The sequence below is a fragment of the Cydia splendana genome, chromosome 27 (assembly GCF_910591565.1).
Source record: "Cydia splendana chromosome 27, ilCydSple1.2, whole genome shotgun sequence".
Classification (NCBI taxonomy): Eukaryota; Metazoa; Arthropoda; class Insecta; order Lepidoptera; family Tortricidae; genus Cydia; species Cydia splendana.
The window spans coordinates 3,438,202-3,461,040 of record NC_085986.1 but is presented as its reverse complement, the minus strand read 5'-3'; the positions used below and the strand labels follow the sequence as shown (position 1 = coordinate 3,461,040).

The following is a 22,839-nucleotide window of genomic DNA, read 5'->3' as shown; positions in this document are numbered from 1 at the left end:
TAGTTAGTTGTAGTTTTTAAATTTAGTTTATAATTATTTGTTTATATTCCTGTACTCACTTAAATAATTTATCCTCTCAGAAAAACTTTGGCTTTTTTGCGTCATCAATTAAAAGTTTTCATTGACATTACCCGACTATCCAAAAATACAAAACATTGGTCCACACATTACACTTAATACTTACCGTGATTACGAGTATACTTGCTATCAGGACAATATTACATTCATTTAATGCCGGCTGTACACACTCGTTGAGACACCCACACACACACCCCTTTCTCCTCGTCTCGTCCCGAGCCTCTCCGATTGGATGGGAGCGGTGCCGAGATGATGTAAACACAGTACACATGTTTATGACTTAATTTGTCTCTTCTGACCTAAACAATTGAAGGTCGAACAGTCTGGTGTGACGTCAGTGCGGTGACGAGGGGCGCTGCGCGATGGCCACGTGCGCGTCCAGGCTATCTGAGGCGCGGGAAGCACGTCTCATCCATGGTGCGCGCTCTGTGGACATGAAATAACCACAGATTTTATTTTATTTTATTTATTTAAGTAATGACAATTTTTTTTAAATTTAATCAAACAATACAGATGTAGTGCATAATTGTTTTCCATCGTATTTTCTCGGAAGCGTTCGTATTTGTCATGCTACTTCAATCAACCTCAGTACTTTTTGTACCTAGACCAAAAAGAATAGATAGTATAGAGGGGTCCTGTCATTGTAAATTTTGTAGTCACTGTAAATTTACTGCCAATCTATCGACACACGACTAAGACTCAAAATGAAAACGTATAAAGTTATCAGGGTGTACCCTTGTTTTGCCGACAAACTTTTCATCGAATATTATTTCATCGATAATGATTCATCGAAACGTTAGTACTAGTAATATTGTTTGGCGTTATTTTGTTTCATATACTATTTATTTCAATTTTTCTTACTACGTAGAAATACTATTCTACGAATATAACTTGATCGCTAATTCGCATCAAATTATTTTAATTGGCACAACTACTAAACATTGCAATTCATTTGTTTGACGTATTACTTTACTACATTTTTATATGTCGTGCTACACATTTATACATATTTCTGTTGTAAGAATTTTAGATTTAGGTTAGGTTAGAACTGCGACCCCACACCGAAACGAACGGCTATCAAAGTCGGTTTAGGTTAGGTTAGAACTGCGACTCCACACAGAAACGAACGGTTTTCAAAGTAGGTTTAGGTTAGGTTAGAACTGCGACCCCACACAGAATCGAACGGCTTTTAAAGTAGGTTTAGGTTAGGTTAGAATTGCGACCCCACACAGAAACGAACCGCTTTCAAAGTAGGTTTAGGTTAGGTTAAAACTGCGACCCCACACAGAAACGAACCGCTTTTAAAGTAGGTTTAGGTTAGGTTAGAATTGCGACCCCACACAAACGAACGGCTATCAAAGTAGGTTTAGGTTAGGTTAGAACTGATACCCACACAGAAACGAACGGCTTTCAAAGTAGGTTTAGGTTAGGTTAGAATTGCGACCCCACAAAGAAACGAACGGCTTTCAAAGTAGGTTTAGGTTAGGTTAGAACTGCGATCCTGCACATAAATGAACGGCTTAAATTATTGTTACCAACCTATTTATAAATTATAAATAGCCCCAAAATGAAAATGGCAGCCTTGTAAAATTATATCTTCAAAATTAGAGCGCAAACTTAAAATTGCCGCTTTCTCAAAATTATGTATGTCCAGAAAAACAATTTCATATCTTAAAAAATTACCCACATACCTATAATCGCGCAGAGTGAGCCGACTGACGTGACTGCTTTTAGTTTCGATAACGAAATATTACAAATTGAAATAATTTTACGCGTAATAAATTTTATTAAATACAATCCAAAATGAAATAAGATAACCCGTAAAGAAATACCACGATATAAACTATAATGCAAAATAACTAAAGTACCAATTAAAAATTCCCGATTTAAATTTACTAGTATCGATTCTTCGACGCAAGTACTTGTCGATGAAATGAAAATACTTGAAACGTTGTCTTCGAAATAACATTCGTTGAAATGTCTGTCGGCAATTCAAGGGTAAACCAGTTATCAGAAAATGTATATATATGGATAAATGATTTTATTATTTTTATATCATTTTGATCCATGTTCATTCACTGATATCTATGTGTTAAAATTGTTAAATATGAAACGGTGTCGTCACGCCATCTAGCCGAGGATAGGCTAAAGGTGTGTGCGGCATCTATTCGAGAATGACTTTTACTTGAATTCCGAGGCACGTTTTTTCCTTAGACTTCATTCGTCTTATACGAAGTTACATATGTCTTTGACCCAGGCTGACTGAAATAGCAAGTTGTTCGGACCTGTCACCTCTTGAGTTTAACTGACAGGCTGATATCGTCCGGCGAACTGGTAATTGGTGGGCCCCTTTAGTGACTACTTTTTAAATAGTACCTACCTAAGTGTTACCTGTAGTCCCACTCGCGCTCTTCTGAGTTATCAACCTTCTGTACATAATCATAATCATAATCATAAGTACACATGCGGTAGTAGATAGGATTCCCCGATTCTGACCCAGGTCATATTTACCGCTCCATCCGCGTATCTGTCACATTTAGTAAAGAGCCCGTGACACTTGGCCTTCTTGGTTAGGGCCATTATTAGAGCGTAGGGTGGTACTAAGCGCCACTTGCACCATTCCACTAACCCAGGGTTAACAAGTTAAACCTGGAGTTACCATGGTTACCAGTACAATTTGACACTAGGTTAACGCTTTAACCACTAAATTCCGGGTTAGTAGGATGGTGCAAGTGGCCATAAGCAAGTTAAAAGCAGGTAAGTGTTACCTGTAGGGCTGTAGCTGGCCCCCTGTCGCTCTTCTGCTTAATTAACTTCCTGTATTCAGTAGAGAGCCGTCGTCTCTCGTGTTCATATTTGGCCTCCTTGGCTAGTAGGGCTTCTAGTACTTAAGTAACTATTACTTGTAGCTGCCCCACGGACGCTCTTCTGAATTATCAGCCGTCTGTACTCAGTAGCCATGTGACAGTAGATAGGATTTCCCGATTCTGACCCATGTCATGCTTACCGCTCCATCCCGCTTCTCTGTCATATTTAGTAAAGAGCCCGTGATACTTGGCCTTCTTGGTTAGGGCCATTATTAGAGCGTAGAGGGCTACAAAGCAAGTTAAAAGTAGGTAAGTTTAAGTGTTACCTGTGGCTGGCCCGCTGTCGCTCTTTTGCGTAATCAACTGCCTGTATTCAGTAGAGAGCCGTCGTCTCGCGTGTTCATACTTCGCCTCCTTGGCTAGTAGGGCTTCTAGTACTTAAATAACTGTTACTTGTAGCTGCCCCACGGACGCTATTCTGAATTATCAACCGTCTGTACTCACTACACATGCGGTAGTAGATAGGATTCCCCGATTCTGACCCATGTCATACCGCTCCATCCGGCTTATCTGTCACATTTAGTAAAGAGCTCGTGATTCTTGGACTTCTTGGTTAGGGCCGTTATTAGAGCGTAGAGGGCTACTAAGGAAGTTAAAAGTAGGTAAGTGTTACCTGTAGCTGGGCTGCTATCACTCTTCTGCGTAATTAGTTGTCTGTATTCAGTAGAGAGCCGTCGTCTCCCGTGTTCATACTTCGCCTCCTTGGCCAGTAGGGCTTCTAGTACTTAAGTAACTATTACTTGTAGCTGCCCCACGGACGCTCATCTGAATTATCAACCGTCTGTACTCACAATCAGTACACATGCGGTAGTAAATAGGATTCCCCGATTCTGGCCCATGTCATACTTACCGCTCCATCCGCTAATCTGTCACATTTAGTAAAGAGCCCGTGATACTTGGCCTTCTTGGTTAGGGCCATTATTAGAGCGTAGATGGCTACTAAGCAAGTTAAAAGCTGGTAAGTGTTACCTGTAGGCCCTGTGGCTGGCCCGCTGTCGCTCTTTTGCGTAATTAACTGCCTGTATTCAGTAGAGAGGCGTCGCCTCCCGTGTTCATACTTCGCCTCCTTGGCTAGTAGGGCTTCACGCTGCATCTGGGTCCGGAGCTCTGTGGGCACGTCGGGGATGAAGAGCTGCATGAGGCCGGTGAGGCCGAAGACTACGTGCTGGTGAAGAAATACAACATAAACACTGATTTGAACTCTACGATTTTTAGGGTTCCGTACCCAAAGGGTAAAAACGGGGCCCTATTACTGAGACTCCACCGTCTGTCCGTCTGTCTGTCTGTCACCAGGCTGTATCTCATAAACCGTGATAGATAGACAGTTGAAATTTTCACAGATGATGTAAGTATTTATGTTGACGCTATAACAACAAATACTAAAAAGTACGGAACCCTCGGTGGGCGAGTCCGACTCGCACTTGTCCGGTTTTTTTACTCATTATTATTCGCAACGCCGGGACTTAATCGCGTAAACATAAGTTTTAAATTTACCTCCGACGTTTCGAGGACGGCGTTGTCCCCGGGGTTTCGGAGAGGACTGGATAAAGTTGACATCAACATCTTCTATGCACGAGTTTTTCGAACTACCCGCACTTGGTCTTGTTTATTAACTTGAACGTTTTGCACACTACGAAACGTCGGACGTATATTTAAAACTTAAGTTTCGCGATTAAGTAACCATCATAATCAGGAAAAGAGCTAGGCTTTTGTGGGTAGGTAAGCAATTCTCATGTATCTCTATCCTGTGCCCTTTCTATCATAGCCTGGGCTGTAGGGTGGAAGGTAAATGGAGAAATCACCATTCTATATGCTCATTTTGAAGCATTTTATGAAATTAGATTATGTCTCTTTTCTCGATTTAAGGGGTCATCCATTAATTACATCACACGTTTAGGGGGAGGGAGGGGTCAAGATAATGTGACATGTTGTGACAAGGGGGAGGGGGGAGTCACAAACTTTGTGACGTCACTTTAACTTCATCAGTAACCGAAATTCATTTAGATTATTTTATTCGCTGTACAGTGAAATAACAAGTTTTGGAACGATAATCGTTTTTATTCATTTAATTTTCTTACCTTATCAGTTTTCCGTTATAAAATTACTAATATTTAGTTTGTCAAAAATATTTTTATAAAATATGAATGGTAGCAATTAATTCGATTTGCCGATTTCGTTGAAAAAATGTGTCGTCACACCAGGGGGGAGGGGTTTGCCAAATGTGGCCAAGTGTGACAGGGGGGGTTCGTGTGACGTAATTAATGGATGACCCCTTATGAAAGTACAGTAGCGATCTAAAAACATTTCTACTCTAAATGGGTGTACTGTGAAATTCTTCTTTCGCAAAAAGCCTCCTCTAAAAATAAGCCTGTTGTAAAATACAAGCATTCAAAATTATACCAGTATTTAGATCTCGTGAATTTATTTATTACGAAATATTCGGATTCGTGATTTGAGCATTTGCGAAATAGGCCTTTGGGGCCCTATCACTAGTAATTGGCGAGCGAGTTGAAAGCGAGGCCACGAACTCGTTGCGAGTTGAACTCACTGCGCGCTGGCCTTGCTTTCAACTCGCACTAGCGTGTGATTGTGATACCTTAGCGAAAACCCTTCTTTTGGGCTCAGGCAGGCATGGCTCACTCCGCGATTTCGTCGCTTTGCAACAGGTAGCTACAAGTACGTCCATCCCACACCAATTTTGGTGGCTAGCTATAAGCCGCGCGTGGCGCTGGCGCCACCTAGCGGTCATATCTGTCCTAATTGTAAGACGTAAGACGCGTTTTGTTAGAGAGTGAATCTTCTGTACCTAGTACTATTATTTATTCTGTGGCGAGGCCATGAACTCGTTGCGAGCTCTCGGTGATCTCACTGCGCCCTCGCTTCGCTTTCAACTCGCACTAGCGTGTGATTGTGATAACTTAGCAAAACCCCTTCTTTAGGGCTCAGGGAAGACTGGTAGAACTTACCTCAAACACTACAACGAACGCCAGCCGAGCGGCGAACACATGCCAATAGTGTGGAGAGAGTCCATAAGGATCATAGTGGTCTGGAGGGTTCCGGTAGCCTCGGTACGCGCAGGTAGGCGGGTCTACCTCGTTCTCGTCCGCCCCCCACTCTTCCCGGTAGTCTGATGTGTTGAACACTGGAAGATTATTAACATTTGAAGAGATCTCGAAGCAGTGGAAGGGAGTTTGAAATTGGAAAACAGACCTTGGGCTGAGCTGCAGTAAATGGCATGAGAGCATAGTTTGCCAACCAGGGTTAACCAATAACTTAAATCTTACACAAATCAACCTAGCCCCATAGTAAGCTCAAAAAGGCTTGTATTGTGGGTACTAAACAATAGTAGGTAGGTATATAATAGATAGATGAATACTTAAAATACATAGAAAACATACATAACACCGGAACAAATATCTGGTAATAAACACACAAACAAATGCCCTTACCAGGATTTGAACCCGGGACCTCCTGCTTCAGTCAGGGTCACTACCGACTCGGTTAGGAGATCGTTAAGAAATAGATTAAACTGTTGTCTTACGTGATAAAGAGTGGTCGATGTACCCAGCGAGAGTATTGTCCGGTGAATACACGTATTTGTACACCATGCGGGGAATGAAGTCGCTCGTGTAGGCTATCACAAATGCCTGTAACAAATATAAAATATTCTAGTAAATGTATCAAAACATTAAAAAAATGAAGAAAAGTGCTTAGTTGCAGTGCATAATTATTTTCCATCGTATTTTCACGGAAACGTACGAACCTGTCTTGCTATTTCATTCAGTCTCGGTACACAAAGTACTAAGGTTGACTGAAGTAGCATGACAAATACGAACGTCTCCGAGAAAGTACGATGGAAAACAATTATGCACTACATCTGTACATCGGCTAAGTTGTGGATGTTATTTACGAGTACCGCAAACAATTTAAATTTAGGAACATCACGAAAGAAACAGACAAAAGGAAAAATATTAGGTACTCTTGTTTAATAAAATATAAACAGTTTTTAGCGGGCCTCGGCGGACTTGATCAGATCGGGGTAATCTTAATAAAGAAAGGCCAGGCCAAGAGCACCCTAAACCGGCGAGCGTGTATGAGGAATGTAATGAAAGTGAAGGAAGCGAAACAGGTATGTCAGGATCGTAGCAAGTGGAAATCCGTGGTCTCTGCCTGCCCCTCCGGGAAATAGGCGTGATTATATGTATGTATGTATATTTAATCGACCCAAGTGGACCTTTTTACTATGAATGTTTGTACTTACATTAGAAACAACTGCTGCGTAAGTTATCCCTCGTAAAATGCCATACCTGAAAAATAAAACGGATAGTGTATATGAACGTTTTAGAAATCATAAATGGTGACCCATGAGGCCAAATAATTGGCTAGATCGGTCAAAATTACTTTCTTTGGAAGATGCCTACTCATCTCTACTCTCATACTCAGCCTACCTACACGTCTTCTGATATACATGAAGATGATGATGATAAAAACGTAGTAGAGTTACGGTAAACCTCTGCCAGAGGCCGACTCGGTCGAATCTTGTTAACGTCCAGCCACATGTCAGCAATAATGTACCTATTATATATCTGGTTCGGTAACTTTGGTACGCCCTATCGGACGCCCAAGGTATCACTGGCGCGTCATGGCGGAGGCAGATCTGCGCGAACTTAGAGTCCATAATTGGCGAGAGGTCGCACAGGACCGAGAAAACTGGCGCTATCTTGTGTCGGAGGCCAAGTCTCAATGTCTCATTTTGGGTCGCTGAGCCAACGGAGTAAGTAAGTAACTTTGGTAAGATTAATTATGATGACTTTTTTTAAATATGCCTTATATATCTAGGAACAAACGACGTATTTTACGCTGATGACGACGATAGGTAGCCAATATCTTTTACCCTTTCTGCTAATGGTCTTCGCGCCTGCCTTATTTCAGCAATATACTAATATAGTTTTATGGTAACTGCTTTGACAACTTTCAATCAATTATGATGAATTTCTTTGGAAGATGCTTTTGTCTACCGACCTCCCTAACATCTTCAGGCATAGCAACATCTTTGATGAAGTGATGACGATATAGTAGACAGTAGTTACTGTAGTTGGAATTTAAGCAATAGTTACCAAGCTCCTATGTCTTCCACCCTCTCAGCCAACAGTCTTCGCGTCTTTAAATGTGACTAAGTGCATGATACTAATATCGTGCAAATAGTATCGAGCGTATCGTGAGCTCTAAAGCTAAATTAGCGTATTCTGTCAGAGACGACGCTGATGATGATATAGCTACCTATATGTAGTGCTTGTTTGGAATATTACTATTGTAGTAATTACCAAGCTCCAATGTCTTCCACCCTCTCTGCCAACGGTCTTCGCGCCTGTGTGACCATCTTGTAGGCGTCCAGCCTGATCTCGGCAATGTTGTTGAGCAACGCGAACAGAGGCGCTAACGGGAACGCAGCCACGAATAACGTTACGAAGCCGTATTGAAGAACTGTGGAATAAAAATTAAGTTTTAAACAAGGCTGATAAGCGTTCCAGGTTCTGAGCGGTACCTAGCTTTCAAAGGAAATATTTATAGGTACTTATGTTAATAATATGGGAAATGGATAGCGGCAGCGTTTGCAAGTATGTTCGTGGCAAAGAGCAAGAGTATCGCCTTCGTTGGTACGGCGACGTTTTGCAAAAACGTTCAGTACCTGGCTTCTGCACAGTTTTAAATATTTAATCAACAAAAATAAGATAACGGATCACACCGAACAAATGTTATTGGGCTGGTGAAAAGATTTGTGATGCTATGAGTAGGTAATTCATCGCTTGTTTAATGAAAGGAGTGGAGCGCGTAATATGGCAGCTGCTTTCATAAGTCTCTAATAAGATAAGGAGAACTTACTCATCTCCAGGTATTCGTCAAAGAGTGCAAGCCTTCCAGGGTCCTGTAGATGATAATCTTGTTCCCAGGCCATGTGGGGCTTAGTCGGGTCTCGGGTAATAGCTCGGTGCGTACGCTGACGCCACCAGTTGTGGATTTTTCTGGAATTATAATTAAAAAAAGTAAAAAATGGCATCTACTTTTCACGAACAGAATCTTCTACTCGTTTAATTTCCCCTACTCTGGAGTGTTGGTGGCTTCCAAATCCGAGATTTGAACTACGGCTCGTACTAATGAATTTATTGGAACTTGAGTAATTTAGAACACAAAGCGATAAGATACCTTTAATACAATAAGTAAGTAGCTTATTCTTTATTACCAAAATGTCCAATAAATAAAAAACAACATGATACTTAATTAAAAACCAAAGGAATGTAGAGTTCGATTTTGATATCACACGCAGTGCAAGTGTTATTTATAACGTCAAACTTCTATGAAATTAAGACATACTTATACTATCAAACACTGCTCACTTACACTGCATATGATATCAAAATCCTTGGTCTAACTCTAGACCACAAGCGGTGTTATCGCTAAGAAGCTTCTTCAAGACACCCTTGGAGAAATCTTGGGTTGAAGTTGTTGGGGACAACATGGGGACAACAGGCGGTGTTTCCGCTAAAAAGCGGTCTCACCCCGACAACATTTTTTTTTTATTGCATTCATGTACAAGATAAGTAACTACAAAGTAACATATGTGGGTCGGGCGAACACAAACAACTCAAAATATCTTTAAGAGCTTATATTTTTGGAAAAACACGAGAAATTACACAGCGTCACATCGTACGTCCAAAATCAGTCTCCCCGAATCCCCAGTTACAGTTCATTTTGCCCATGGCGTTTTGCTATTCCTTTCACATGCACTGACACTCGGCATCATACTCTCTCATTCACACATCGTTCATTCAACAGTTCGTTCTATCACTCACTCGTTCACACCTTACGTTCCATTCCGCGCATCCTACATATAAATATGTGAAACATGATTAACATGAACCCTGACAGGGTGTAGCAAATAGGTTAAAGATGAGAAAGGCTTACGGGTTCCCGAGCTCAACGAAGTTGTTAACACATTGCTTGCCGATCATAATGATGGCGAGTTGTATGCACAACTCGGACAGGCAGCCCGCGGGATCGCAGATGTCGCCCTTAAGCTTGAAGAACTCGGATTTGCGGGCTTGATCGTCGCCGGGGTAGTCGTAGAAGCGGCCCTGGAAAGTTTATACTTAGTCATTTTACAAGATTTTATTTAGCTTGCAATGCATGGAAAGCCTGATCAGGAATAGGACGCGCCATGTTGCGGAATTTCACTGGAACTAATTTTACTTATGTTGGGGTTGGGGTTAAATCATGCAATCTAAATTAGACTCATTTCCCAGTATTAAATTGAGTGGAAACTTCACATCCATATGTAAGATGCAATATTATATGCCGCTTAAAAGTTCTGTCATAAGTTGGTTGTGAATAATCAACGATGACTCACGCTAGAACGGTTCGGGTACGGACCGAGGCGTCCGACACTTCAACTTTCTATAGAAATCACCACGTGATCACCGGTCACCCGTCATAGAAACCGAAGTGACGGAAGACTCGGCCCGGACCCGGGCCGTTCTAACCCGAGTCATCCTTTAGGTGAAAAATTTGAGCGCATCTCTAACCACTCATTTACCTTAAAGAAGGCAATGTAGATAAGCGAAGAGTAGAAGTTCATGAATTCAAAGAAGAATATCTTGAACGTGTAAGAATCTTCGTATTCAGTCTGTGTTCGTGGGTTCTCCATGTTGGTCAGGTAAACCGCCACTTTTGCGTATATCTGGAATCAATATGATTAAAGTCAAAAACTATTTCTTCGTCCAAGACCTCTCATCTGGAAATCGAAAGTAGAGTATTTCCGACCCGAGATCGGGCATCTGCTATCAGTGACTGCCTGCAAATATTTTCTAAATATTACACATGTAGACTTTTTAATCATCTATTTACATACAATATATATACAGTGGTACTACTAAACTAAATTAATAACTAGCTTAAATCTATAATAGGCCCTTGAGGCATTGTACCAAGGATGCTGGCGGCATTTCCTCGCTGTATCGCAATGCTGATACGTTGTGCGAGGTAGCCGCCAGCTCTTCGGTCACCAGTTACGTCAACCAGACGCTTCGCGATTTCTGCGAACAACTTATGCGCGCTGGGACCCCATGGACCTAGAGTTTCAACTCCAAATGGTACAAAATGGTACTCTCTACCGAGGCTCTTATATTTGTAACGTTTTAGAATTTCGGCGCTTTCCGCCGCTCCGCCCGCTTTTACAGTAGTCCGTTGGAGGTGGGACGGTGCCAGTGTGTCTACGCAGGTAGCATCCCACACCAACATTCGTCCCAAGCTCCAAGGAACTAAAGACACTCCATCGGGCCTCTTGCCATCATCTCTGATAATGCCAGTCGGCTCAAGAAGAGCAGGCACATTGATGGTGGCAAGAGACCGACGGACTATGTCATTAAGCGACGCATGTCTCGAAAAACGGCCTGCACTTTTTTGACAAGATAATCCGTGGTGTCCCAGTCGGTCCACGTCCGTGCCACAAGAGCATATGTGTGGCGTACACACCATGTAGACTTAGATTATAGCAGACGAAAATGTATACACGTTTCAATACCACGAGACGGGCTTGTTGTATAGGAACGTTTTATTTTCTGTTTCCCGCCTACATATTAAAATAAATTTTCTTAGTACTTTAAATAATCATCAATGTATTATCATCCATTTTTTTAGCTGCGATCCGATGCGAGATGTTGTGAGAATTTTTGAGAAATTTCTTTATAAAGACGCGGAACAGAAATAAAAACCGGACAAGTGCGAGGCAGACTCGCCCACCGAGGGTTCCGTACTTTTTAGTATTTGTTGTTATAGCGGTAACAGAAATACATCCTCTGTGAAAATTTCAACTGACAGACAGACGGACAGTGGAGTCTTAGTAATAGGGTCTTGAGAGACAAGAGGGTTTAGAGAGGTAATAAAGGAGACTGAGAAATATGGAGAGGTAAGCGGTCTTATAAGAAACTTGATAGAGGGAAGGGAGACAGGAGATAATTAAAGCGAATGGAAAAGCTTATGATGCAATATATGATGATGATGAAGCCTTGAAACTAATATAATGAAGAAGAGGGTTTAGAGAGGTAATAAGGGAGAGTGAGAAATATGGAGAGGTAAGCGATCTTATAAGAAACTTGATAGAGGGAAGGGAGACAGGAGATACTTACAGCGAATGGAGAAAGAGAGGGAAAGACGTACCCTAGTGAGTATCATAATGATGATCAAGTTAATGACGGCAGCCGTCATTGAGGTGAAGATCTTGGCGTGTTTCTTGAGGAAGAATCCGGAGCCTCCGTAGATGACGGACACCATCGAGATTCGGTAGATTATTGTGCCCAGGACGGCGCCCAGGACTATTGTTATCTGTGGAAGAAACATTAAACATTTTTTTAAACTTTTAGACGTGGCTGAAACAGTCGCCAAGCTGAAGTGGGACTGGGCGGGACACGTTTGCCGTATGCCGGATGACTTGTGGGCTTAAATAACAACCAATTAGGTGCCACATCAAACCCGGGGCCGCGGCAAACCTCGACGGCGTTGGCGAGATGACCTTGACGCCTGATAGGAACGGGTGGGAGACGGGTCAAGACCGGGATACGTGGAAAGGGAGGAGGGAGGCCTTTAAGAAGTTGTTCACGAATAAATTGAGAATAAAAAAACTTGCCAATAACTTATTCTAAATTACATTTAAAGATAACAAAATGAGGTTAATGACATGACGCAAATAGAATCTAAGATTATCCTTCCGTCAATATTTGCGAACATGCATTTAGGCACTCTATCATCAGATCTTGCACTTCAAAATCAGTTACTAAAAACCCAAATTTATCTAAGTACAATTTTAGACCCTAAGCTTTTATAAACTAGGAACATAATTGTGTGACAAATATGTACAGTTTAGACACTTTGGGTATCAGTGTTGGGTATGAGATGATGGATTGTCCTAAACAAAATTTGGCGTAAAGCCAGAGAATTCCAATGTTTATTTTGCTATTAGATTTAGTGCTTCAAGAAACGTATTCTACTCACAAAGTGCTGATCTGACTTTTTACCACGATTTCCACAACAGACAGTAAGTGCCCTCCAACTTAAGTAACCACGTCGCTATAAAAGCGGTATAGAGAAGTGGATACTTAGAGCTGTTTCCCACTGCACACTGGCGTCCAGTTTTTTGCGGGTACGGTTTTTTGCAGGATCCAGTTTTCTGTAGTATGCATGCAGGATCCCGCAAACAGAATCCTCGTGTGAAAGTTACTATATTAGCACCTATACTACTAAAACGGGATCCTGCAAAAATCCGTACCCGCAAAAAACTGGACGTCAGTGGGAAACCGGTCTTATGTGGGGGCACCAACTGTTCATGGCATAATCGGGTAAAACTGCAAATGATACGTGATAGAATTTGAAATATCGTCAACGACAACGTGATCTTGAATGTCTTGATAGATCTATGAAGGCTTCGGCACCATATGAGTCGCTTAACTTCAAACTCGGGTAAATCCATCTGTCAGATTATGCGATTTTGGTATTAAGAAAAGGTAAGAGGGTAGATATTTGCTGAGAGGTTCGAATGGATTTTCATGCTATTGCTGATATGTCTAGTCTAAAGAGACTCACCATAAAAAGAACAGCTGAACCACGTATCTCATGGTCTTCTGCTAGCCTGGTAGATAAGGCTCCTTTCTTGTGACTTAGATAATGGGCTTGTGTAGAATTTCTGTCGTTATAGCCAAGAAAGACGTTCTTGTGAAGATCCTTTGGCCTTTATTCAGTAGAATTTAAGGCTCCTACAGATTACAAGTTTGCCGGAAGATGTCAGCCTGTCAGTTAAACGCAAAATTTGACAGTTCGGAACAACTGACAGGCTGATATCGTCCGGCTAACTGGTAATCTGTGGACCCTTTAGGCTGGGATGCTTAAAGAATCTACTTACCATGAAAAGCACAGCTGAGCTGGTAGCCACGTATCTCATGGTCTTCTGCCAGCCTGGTAGGTAAGGCTCTTTCTCTCTAGTGACTGGATTCGTCCGGAATGTCTTTACTGAAGCTTCGAATTCTGGTCTAGGGTCTTCATCCTGAAAATGGGAGAAATGAATACCTATTTTAAAAGTGGTTTTTTTAACAATGACCATAATTTTAGGGTTCCGTACATCAAAAGGCAAAAAATAGGATCACTCGTGCGTCTGTCTGTCTATCCGTCTGTCACAGCCCATCATATTCTCCAAAACTAATTACTGGACCAATTAAGTTGAAATTTGGTAGGTACACATATTGACGTCCCACGGGAAAAGGTACCTTATAACGGTTCCTAGTTTCGGAAATATTCAATGTTTTGTAAAAGGTGAAAAAATGCTATTTTGTTTTTTATTGTGCGATCATAAACCTAAACGCGATACGATATCAAATCTTGCTAAAGTTTTTAACATTTGAATAGGACTCCTGTGCAAAATTGGTTGTTTAAGTGTGTATGTCCTAAAGTGGTTATTGTTATTGGTTATTTTTAATATATTTTTGGCATTAAAGGTTAAGGCCAGAAAAGACAGCGGTTCGGAGCTGGCGTACTGAAAATGCTCGTAGCAGGGGCGCGAAACTCATCCTTTCGGGCATTCTCGGCTCCGTTCGGCTCAGCATTGCTCCGACCAAATATTAGGGTTGGCACAACTTGACGTCCCTTTGCGTGTACGACCGTTGCGATCTGTATAAGATAATGACTTGAATGTTGACCACCCTAAATAGCTGAAACGGATACTACCATACATAAGAAAGAGACAGCATGATTCGTCCCTGAATCGCTGTCAAACTTCGGTTTTGTAGGAAGTTTCTTTTCTGTACGCTAGTTGGTATTCTACCTGTCCAATTTCTTTGTCCAATGTCATTGCGTCTCAATCTCTGATTAAGCAAAATTGTGAGATGCAATACACATTGGACAAAGATATTCGACAGATGGAGTACCACCCTTAAGGCTGATTTAGACGTCGCGCGAACTCGCATGCGATTTTAGTTACATTGCGGACTGTTGGTTACGTCCAATTCAACCGACCGATCAAAACCCGCAATATAATGAAACTCGCATGCGAGTTCTCGCATCGTCTAAATAAGCCCTTATTCTTTGCTCGTAGTTAATTATTGATAGTTACCTACCTGGTCAACACCACCTAAGTCCCATTCCCAGCGCAGAACTGACTGTTTCCTCTTCCATAGCTCTAGGAATGTTGTTGCTGGAAAGAAAAACATAAGGTTTTCATTTATCAATAGGGTGATTCTTAAGGAAGGTTTAAGGGTATATAATTTGTTAAGGTTGTGTGTAACTCGTGCGAAGCCAGGGCAAAGCGCTAGTAGTAACTATATATTTAATTACAAAACCGGGACTAAATCGCGTACGTATAATTAAGTTATAAACATAATATGTAGTTTATTAGTTACTTGGGCGTTTCTCAGAGATGACCTTCGGTGCCTGACTTCGGTGTCAAATTTTTTTTTAACTTATTTGATATGCGAATTTATTTCCTAAAATCTAGCCTTAATATAAAAAATATTGGTAGTGGAGGCCTTCATTAGAACCTTATAGTTTTTAAGATATTTGAGATTTAAAAAAACACCGAAATCATGTGCAGGCACTGAAATCAATTGGCGTCACCGAATTCAATAATGCATACACAAAAATCACATTTCAATTTTATATCTCAATCATATTACATTTTAATCATATTCTTCATTCTTATTTGATTATAAGCGATGTAACAAGGCTAATGATCTCAAAAGCTTACATAAATTTAATAGATAAAGACCCAAGACTTTAAAATAACCTAATTACGGCTTATAAAACAACATCTCTAAAAGATATCCCACACTATTTGACTGTCGTCATATAATAGGGTGATGGGTGATGTATGGTCCTGGAACGAGTTTCAGACATGTCGACCACAAATTCGCACATTAGTGCCATAAAGGAGAAGATGTTTGTTTCACAGAATCCGACCGCACATGCATCAAAAATAAACTTATGTTACCTACACCCGATAAACAAGAAACTTTTGAGTGGTGTTCAATGCTCAAAAAATATTTAATGCACTTATAAAGCAATGTGATGCAATACGGAAAACAAGTATTTTTGAATAACAGAGTTTTAAAGCGTGAACTCCATGAATTTAAAACTATTTGAAGTGGTCGACTAATGCTTGAAGATCTAATTACCTATTAATTATTTGAGGGTGCTGGAGATCTCCAGCACCCTCAAACACTTGAGCTGAGTTGTAACTCCTATATTTAGACATAAAGACATAAGACATTGAGGATTGTTAAAACATTTGCTATGTTCAATTTGTGTCTATCGCTATCCTTTAGAAATATCGATCAGTAAGGTACGCTCAGTAGTAGTAGTAGTAGTGCCTTTGAAGCGATCTCGACATTAGAAGGCCACTTTATTTTTAATCCCTTGTTCTGAACATCCTGTCCCTTGGGTGCACCTTGCATAGTACACAAGTTATTTTAAAATAAGTGGGATCTAATTGACTGCATTCATTTAACATGACTGACACGTTTAATAAAGTATCGAGGTGTAGGGCCTCAGGTGATACAGAGGACAATTAACATAATTTACTTCATTGGTTTGAATAGAATATCAAGACAGAGAAAGAAACATTGGGTCTACAAGTTTCAACACACGTCTGGTTTAAAAAACTACTCATAGTAAACTAGTGATTTTTGTACCTATTATGACTTAATTTACTTACAAACATAATTTTACGTTTATACAACGTAATTGCAATGTTTACGTGTGATAAATTAGTACAACAAACTAGTTTACAGAGCAGGATTTGAATTCAGTGATCACTTTTTTGATATCGGTGGTCAAAAAATCCACCGAATCCAAGGAAATCAACACCAGCGATGTCAAAATTAATCGCTTTTTAGCAATTACAGAAATAGCATGAGTGATACAGAGGAGATGTAATAATGTTGGATTTACGTACTTTCGAGGATTTCTTTATCACTTGCATAACGATAAATGCACTAAAACTTTCGGAGTAAATTGCACCACCGATCTCAAAAAAACATAGAACCAAACCCGCCGAAGGACGGAGAAACCTTTAAAAAATCACTTTATTATACTGTGACTGTACCTCTACTCTATTCAACGGTTAAGGCACAACTAAAGCATACTATGTTTGAGACACTGAGTTCCTGGTTTACAACTTTGAAGGAGTACCGACATGTTTTGCAAATTACACCGAAATCAGGCACTAGCCCGGGACACATCGTAAATTTGGTTTTATTCAATGAGCTGAGCAAACACATTATTGTGATATAAAGAATATGATAAGTTAACTAATACCTTATGCGTGAATATCCATAATAACTCCGATCTAATGCCCCATCTTGAGTAATAATTTTTTGTTTCATGAAATCTGGGTGCGGGACAGTCCCACCGAACATCATTTTTGGCATTTGAATTTTTTTTTCTTGTATTATATAAATAATAAATAAATAATTTTATAGTGTCCCAGACAGAATATAGGCTGAAGATCATACCTAAATTAATTCAGATTTATTGAACAGTAAATTCAATCATTTATTGCCCCGGACACGTAAAAATGGCCCTCCTGAGAAATGCCCACTTATTATATGTTAAGTAAAAGGTAGACAGAAGTTTATTTTTAAGCTTTTTCTATATCTTTACTAACATCATATTTTCATAGGAATTAGATGTTTATGGTGGCGATTCCACACTCAGTCGCTTGCCAAGTTGAATGGTGCAGAATTAGCTTAGGCTAACTCTATACGTACTTGGTATCTAGATTGAGATATAGACTTTCCTTGCTAACCTATCAAAAATATAGTACTAGATACAGAAGGTTCACTCTCTCAAAACGCGTCTATTACGACAGATATGACCGCTAGGTGGCGCAAGCGCGAGCAGGCATCCGTTCCGTAGCGGTGCGCGGCAACTACTACTGCTACTGATAAACACCAAAATTGGTATGGGCCGCATGTACTTGTAGTGACGCGACGAAATCGCGGAGTGAGCCACGCCTGCCTCAAGTTAAACTTACCCCAAAAGGACATGAATATCGCGAAGAACACCGTAGCTGGGTTGTCGAACAGGTATGACAGTTTGGCGAACAGACACGAGTCGGATAGCCTCTGGTACTGACATGCCTTGTCACACAGCGGGCAAAGGGTCGTGTTGCCGGGGCCGGAGATGTCGCAGATCTCTTTACTGTGAAATAATTATAACTTCAATTAAAAATAAAAAAAAACCAATAAAATTACATATATCATTTTGGAAAAGAGCTGATGATACTCTTCAAACTGCTGGATCGATTTTAATGAAACATAGAGTAAAAATACATAGAGTGCTCACTCCATAAATCAGTTTTAGTACCAAAACGACTATTATTTTCGTAGTCCACATCTAGCATCGAGTAGCGGAATTATCAGTGAGCACTCTATTCTTACTATATTTCTCTATGACATAGCTAAGAATCACCGCACGAAAACTCGCCTTCACGTAAAAAACCGCATCGAAATCGGGCCATCCATTGGAGAGCTACGATGCCACAGATAGACAGACATTGGCCTCAAACATATAACACCCCTCCTTTTGCGTCAGTGCTTAATTACCTGGGAATGTTGTCTTCTGATCCCATACTGGCTAGACCATACAAGAAGCACAGGGTCCCAACAGCTGCCGGGGCGTACAACATCTTCGTATAAAACCCGAGCCAGCAGAAGTACAGGCCGATCTTGTCCCCGAAGTACCGTCGTATTAGCCAGAGTGGCTGCTTCTTGTACCATTTGCAGGGGCGCGCCCATTCCAGGTATAAGAGCTGGGGAAAAGAAATACAGTTAATTTTGTTGATTGAATTAAAAAAAAACTTGTGAAGAGAAAAAGGGTAATAAATAAATCTTCCGCCTAATTTTATATGTCCATTACAGCCTTAGGACGAAACACTCGAAACTTAGGATTTACGGACCGCATACCCTAGCAAGTGTGATAAAAAAATACATTATCAGGATCAGTGTGATGATGCATAATTACAGCTGAATTTTCATTTTTAACGTCTTCCTTGAATCATTTACATTTCTTAGTTTCCTACCATCCTCTAGAATTATTCTGCCTTATTTGGTTCGGTTTTCGGTCGCAAAATAATTATTCGCCGGCAATGTCCAGGTCTTATCGGCAATCACCTTACATGACGACCCTGATGGTTCTCCTCTATTCTGCGTATGTTCTATAGAGTCTATTACCTCGGTCACGGCTCGGCAGGCCCGATTGCTGTGTCACGCTCCAACCTATGGTTATCGCTGCCGCCGTCGCAAGTCGCTCGATGTCGGGGCCGAGCCGTCAGACTATGCTCCTCGCGCTGCCGCGATGTTGCCCGCGCCGGCCACACCCTACTCGCGCGATTAATCGCGACGCTCCTTGCCGGTCCTTTGACTCGTGGCCACACTGCGTCTCTGTCTACTTCCCATACCACTCGTCGAGTATGTAGCCGGGGTATATGGTACACTTACTTGTCCGAAACCTGGCCCCGCTTAAACGGTATCACCAGGCTAGGGGTCGTGGGGTTGGGTAACGATCGGTAGCGAAGAGCCAGCTACACATTCGTCCTCACAACGACGATGACTGACCTCCCCACACGGTGAGGAACGACCCGCAACAGCCGTCGCAGCCGGAAGGCGGAAACGGCCTCTCATACCTCCCTTAAAGGAGGTATCGAAAGCAATCCAAGAAGAAACACTTACTCGTCGGTCCGTGTGGCTCCCATCAGCCATGTCAATATCGTAACGCCCCTCGTGCAGGGGAAAGCACGCCATGTACGTTCCGTCATTGAGCAGGCGACGGATACCCATCTGGAAGAAAAATCGTATAAATCCCGATGAAAAACTGCAAAATATTAACTAGTACTAGGGTTTAGTGGGGAAAAGTGTCAAAATATGACTATTATATCGATACTTTTGTGGCCACCAGCGACAGCAACGGAGTTGACAGCAGTCGCCGGGGCCGAAGTCAGGTGTGGCTCACTCCGCGATTTCGTCGCTTTGCTACAAGTACATCCGTTCCACACCAATTTTGGTGGCTAGCCATAAGCCGCGCGTGGCGCTGTCGCCACCTAGCGGCCATATGTGTCCTGATCGTAACAGACGCGTTTTGTTAGAGAGTGAGGCTTCTGTACCTAGTACTATTATTTATTTTGTGCCGAAGTTGGCCGTGGAGTTAGGTATTATTATTACTTTTGTGGTAAATGGCGATATCATTAGTAATATTCCAAATTTACTAGGTATTCGATAAGGTATCTGTCCAACAAGGTGAACTGACCATGATCCGGTAGCTCGGTTCCTTGGGCTAAGGTTGATTCTTACTTTTTGTAGGGATATTTTAGGGAGGGTTAAAGGATGACTCACGCTAGACCGGGCCGTGCCGTTTCTATGACGGCTAATCGGTGATCACGTGGTACTTCCCATATACAACGAAGCGCCGGAAGCTCCGGCCCGGCCACGGCCCGGTCTAGCGTGAGTCATCCTTTATGCGTCTTTAGGCTAATATGACCTTGAGGAACTAGTATTTATAGGATACGCAGGTATTCAGCGCCATTTAAATTTAGAAGTCATATATCCACACTTTTCTTTTATTTTGAACGTTAGACGATGCGAGAACTCGCATGCGAGTTTCATTACATTGCGGGCTTTGATCGGTCGGTTGAATTGGACGTAACCAATGGTCCGCAATGTAACTAAAATCGCATGCCAGTTCGCGCGCTTCTAAATCAGCCCTAAGTTACCTTTGTGTCATTGTTGTCATATTTGGCTCTGAGAAGGATCTGCATGACCAGCAAACTTCGTTGTGCAGGAGAAAATTGCGTATGCCTGTCTTTCACCAAGAACCTGAAAATAGGATACAGATTTAAGTTCAATTTAGTATTTTCTGTATCCAAAAATTGGTGAAAATAATGTCTTGGCTGCATCTTTTTTTTTGTTTTATTAGGGTTCCGTACCCAAAGGGTAAAAACGGGACCGTATTACTAAGACTCCACTGTCCGTCTGTCTGTCTGTCTGTCTGTCCGTCCGTCTGTCTGTCACCAGGCTGTAGTATGTCATGAACCGTGATAGACAGTTGAAATTTTCACAGATGATGTATTTCTGTTGCCACTATAAAAACAAATACTAAAAACAGAATAAAATAAATATTTAAGTGGGGCTCCCATACAACAAACGTGATTTTTTTGCAGGTTTTTTCTTTATGGTACGGAACCCTTCGTGCGCGTTCCGACTCGCACTTGGCCGGTTTTTAATTTTTGATCTTGCCCTGGTTTAAGTGAATTCTAGTTGAGTGAAAGTTTAGGAATGTCACACAATAATTATGGAGATGGATACTTACTGTTCCTCCCGTTTGACCCCCTTTTGTTCGGTAGCAGCGTAGAACGAAGGTTCACACTCGATTCTGGAATGTTCGTATTCGTAAATCTGTTTCCATCGCCGTCGCCATTTTGAATGCCATTTCTTGTCGCGTTCCGCTTGTTTTTCGTCGCTCTGTGGATAAAACAGGTTGTTGTTTAATTTTAATCCAACTCGTGTCGATTTTAAACTCTCCCATTGGTCGTGTTTTTAATTTATCACCACTCGTTGCGAATTTCCTACTTCCTCGTAAATAACTATTATCTAATTATCCTTAGCGCCACTTGCATCATCCCACTAACCCGGGGTTAACCGGTTAAATCGTTGACCCAGTGTCAAATTGTACTGGTGACCATGGTAACTCTAGGTTTAACCGGTTAACCCAAGGTATAATATAAGTAACCCCAAGTATAATGTAATGTAATTAGTGAATGGTGCAAGTGGCCCTTAGAGATGTATAGGGTTTCCATGAGTTAAAATCCTGTATAATTAAAATATTCATTAAAAAAAGAAACAAACATCAAACAAACTCTCACAGAAATAGTGATAAACCGTTTGTAGGCAGGTTCATGCCAATATCTTCGGCGAATCTCATCTCAGTTTTCCAAAGTAATATGTCGACCTTGATGAACCACGTTTTAATAATAGGTACATACTAAGATTTACACTTAAGGGAACCTTACCCATGCTCTCACAGAAATGGTGATAAACCGTTTGGTGGGCAGTTTCATGCCAATAACTTCGGCGAGTCTCATCTCAGTCTTCACGTTTCAATAATAGGTACTAAGGTTTACACTTAAGGGAACCTTACCCACGCTCTCACAGAAAATGTGATAAACCGTTTGGTAGGCAGCTTCATGCCAATAATTTCGGCGAGTCTCATCTCAGTCTTCCAGGGTATGTGGATCTTGAAAAACCACGTTTTAATAATAGGTATTAAGATTTACACATAAGATAACCTTACCCACGCTCTCACAGAAATGGTGATAAATCGTTTAGTAGGCAGTTTCATGCCAATAACTTCTGGAGTCTCATCTCAGTCTTCCAGGGTATGTGGATCTTGAAGAACCACGTTTTAATAATAGGTACTAAGATTTACACTTAAGGGAACCTTACCCACGCTCTCACAGAAATGGTGATAAACCGTTTGGTAGGTAGCTTCATTCCAATAACTTCGGCGAGTCTCATCTCAGTCTTCCAGGGTATGTGGATTTTGATGAACCACGTTTTGCCGTCAAACGACAGGCATTTGTTTTCTAGCTCTAGCTCCAGCCCTTCTTTTACGAGGTTTTCCTGTAAAAATACGTTGATTACAAAATTCGTTTAAAATTGTTAGTCAAAAATCAATTATAAAAGAACAAATTGAAAATAATCCATACTTCCTTATTAATATTATAAAAGGAAGTCTGTCAGTCTGTCTGTTGCCTCTTCACGCTTAAACCGCTGAACCGATTTAGATGTCCGTCATAACTCCGAAGTCC

At 41.2% G+C, this 22,839-nt stretch overlaps 1 protein-coding gene across 1 annotated transcript in view; it reads right to left on the bottom strand.

The window, feature by feature from the left end:
• Positions 1-220: 220 nt before the first annotated feature.
• LOC134803795 (anoctamin-4) overlaps positions 221-22,839 on the bottom strand; it is a 39,587-nt gene continuing 16,968 nt past the window's right edge. Inside the window, exons 7-24 of the mRNA XM_063776631.1 lie at positions 22,475-22,651; positions 21,342-21,493; positions 20,746-20,848; positions 19,709-19,816; positions 18,584-18,789; positions 18,013-18,179; positions 15,101-15,177; positions 13,894-14,034; positions 12,159-12,323; positions 10,537-10,680; positions 9,909-10,078; positions 8,829-8,968; positions 8,270-8,429; positions 7,207-7,252; positions 6,487-6,592; positions 5,912-6,087; positions 3,915-4,110; positions 221-504 (exon numbers count right to left, since the gene is read on the bottom strand). Coding sequence (XP_063632701.1) covers positions 413-504; positions 3,915-4,110; positions 5,912-6,087; positions 6,487-6,592; positions 7,207-7,252; positions 8,270-8,429; positions 8,829-8,968; positions 9,909-10,078; positions 10,537-10,680; positions 12,159-12,323; positions 13,894-14,034; positions 15,101-15,177; positions 18,013-18,179; positions 18,584-18,789; positions 19,709-19,816; positions 20,746-20,848; positions 21,342-21,493; positions 22,475-22,651 — 2,526 coding nt within the window. The 3' untranslated portion in view covers positions 221-412. The remainder of the gene's footprint in view (positions 505-3,914; positions 4,111-5,911; positions 6,088-6,486; positions 6,593-7,206; positions 7,253-8,269; positions 8,430-8,828; positions 8,969-9,908; positions 10,079-10,536; positions 10,681-12,158; positions 12,324-13,893; positions 14,035-15,100; positions 15,178-18,012; positions 18,180-18,583; positions 18,790-19,708; positions 19,817-20,745; positions 20,849-21,341; positions 21,494-22,474; positions 22,652-22,839) is intronic.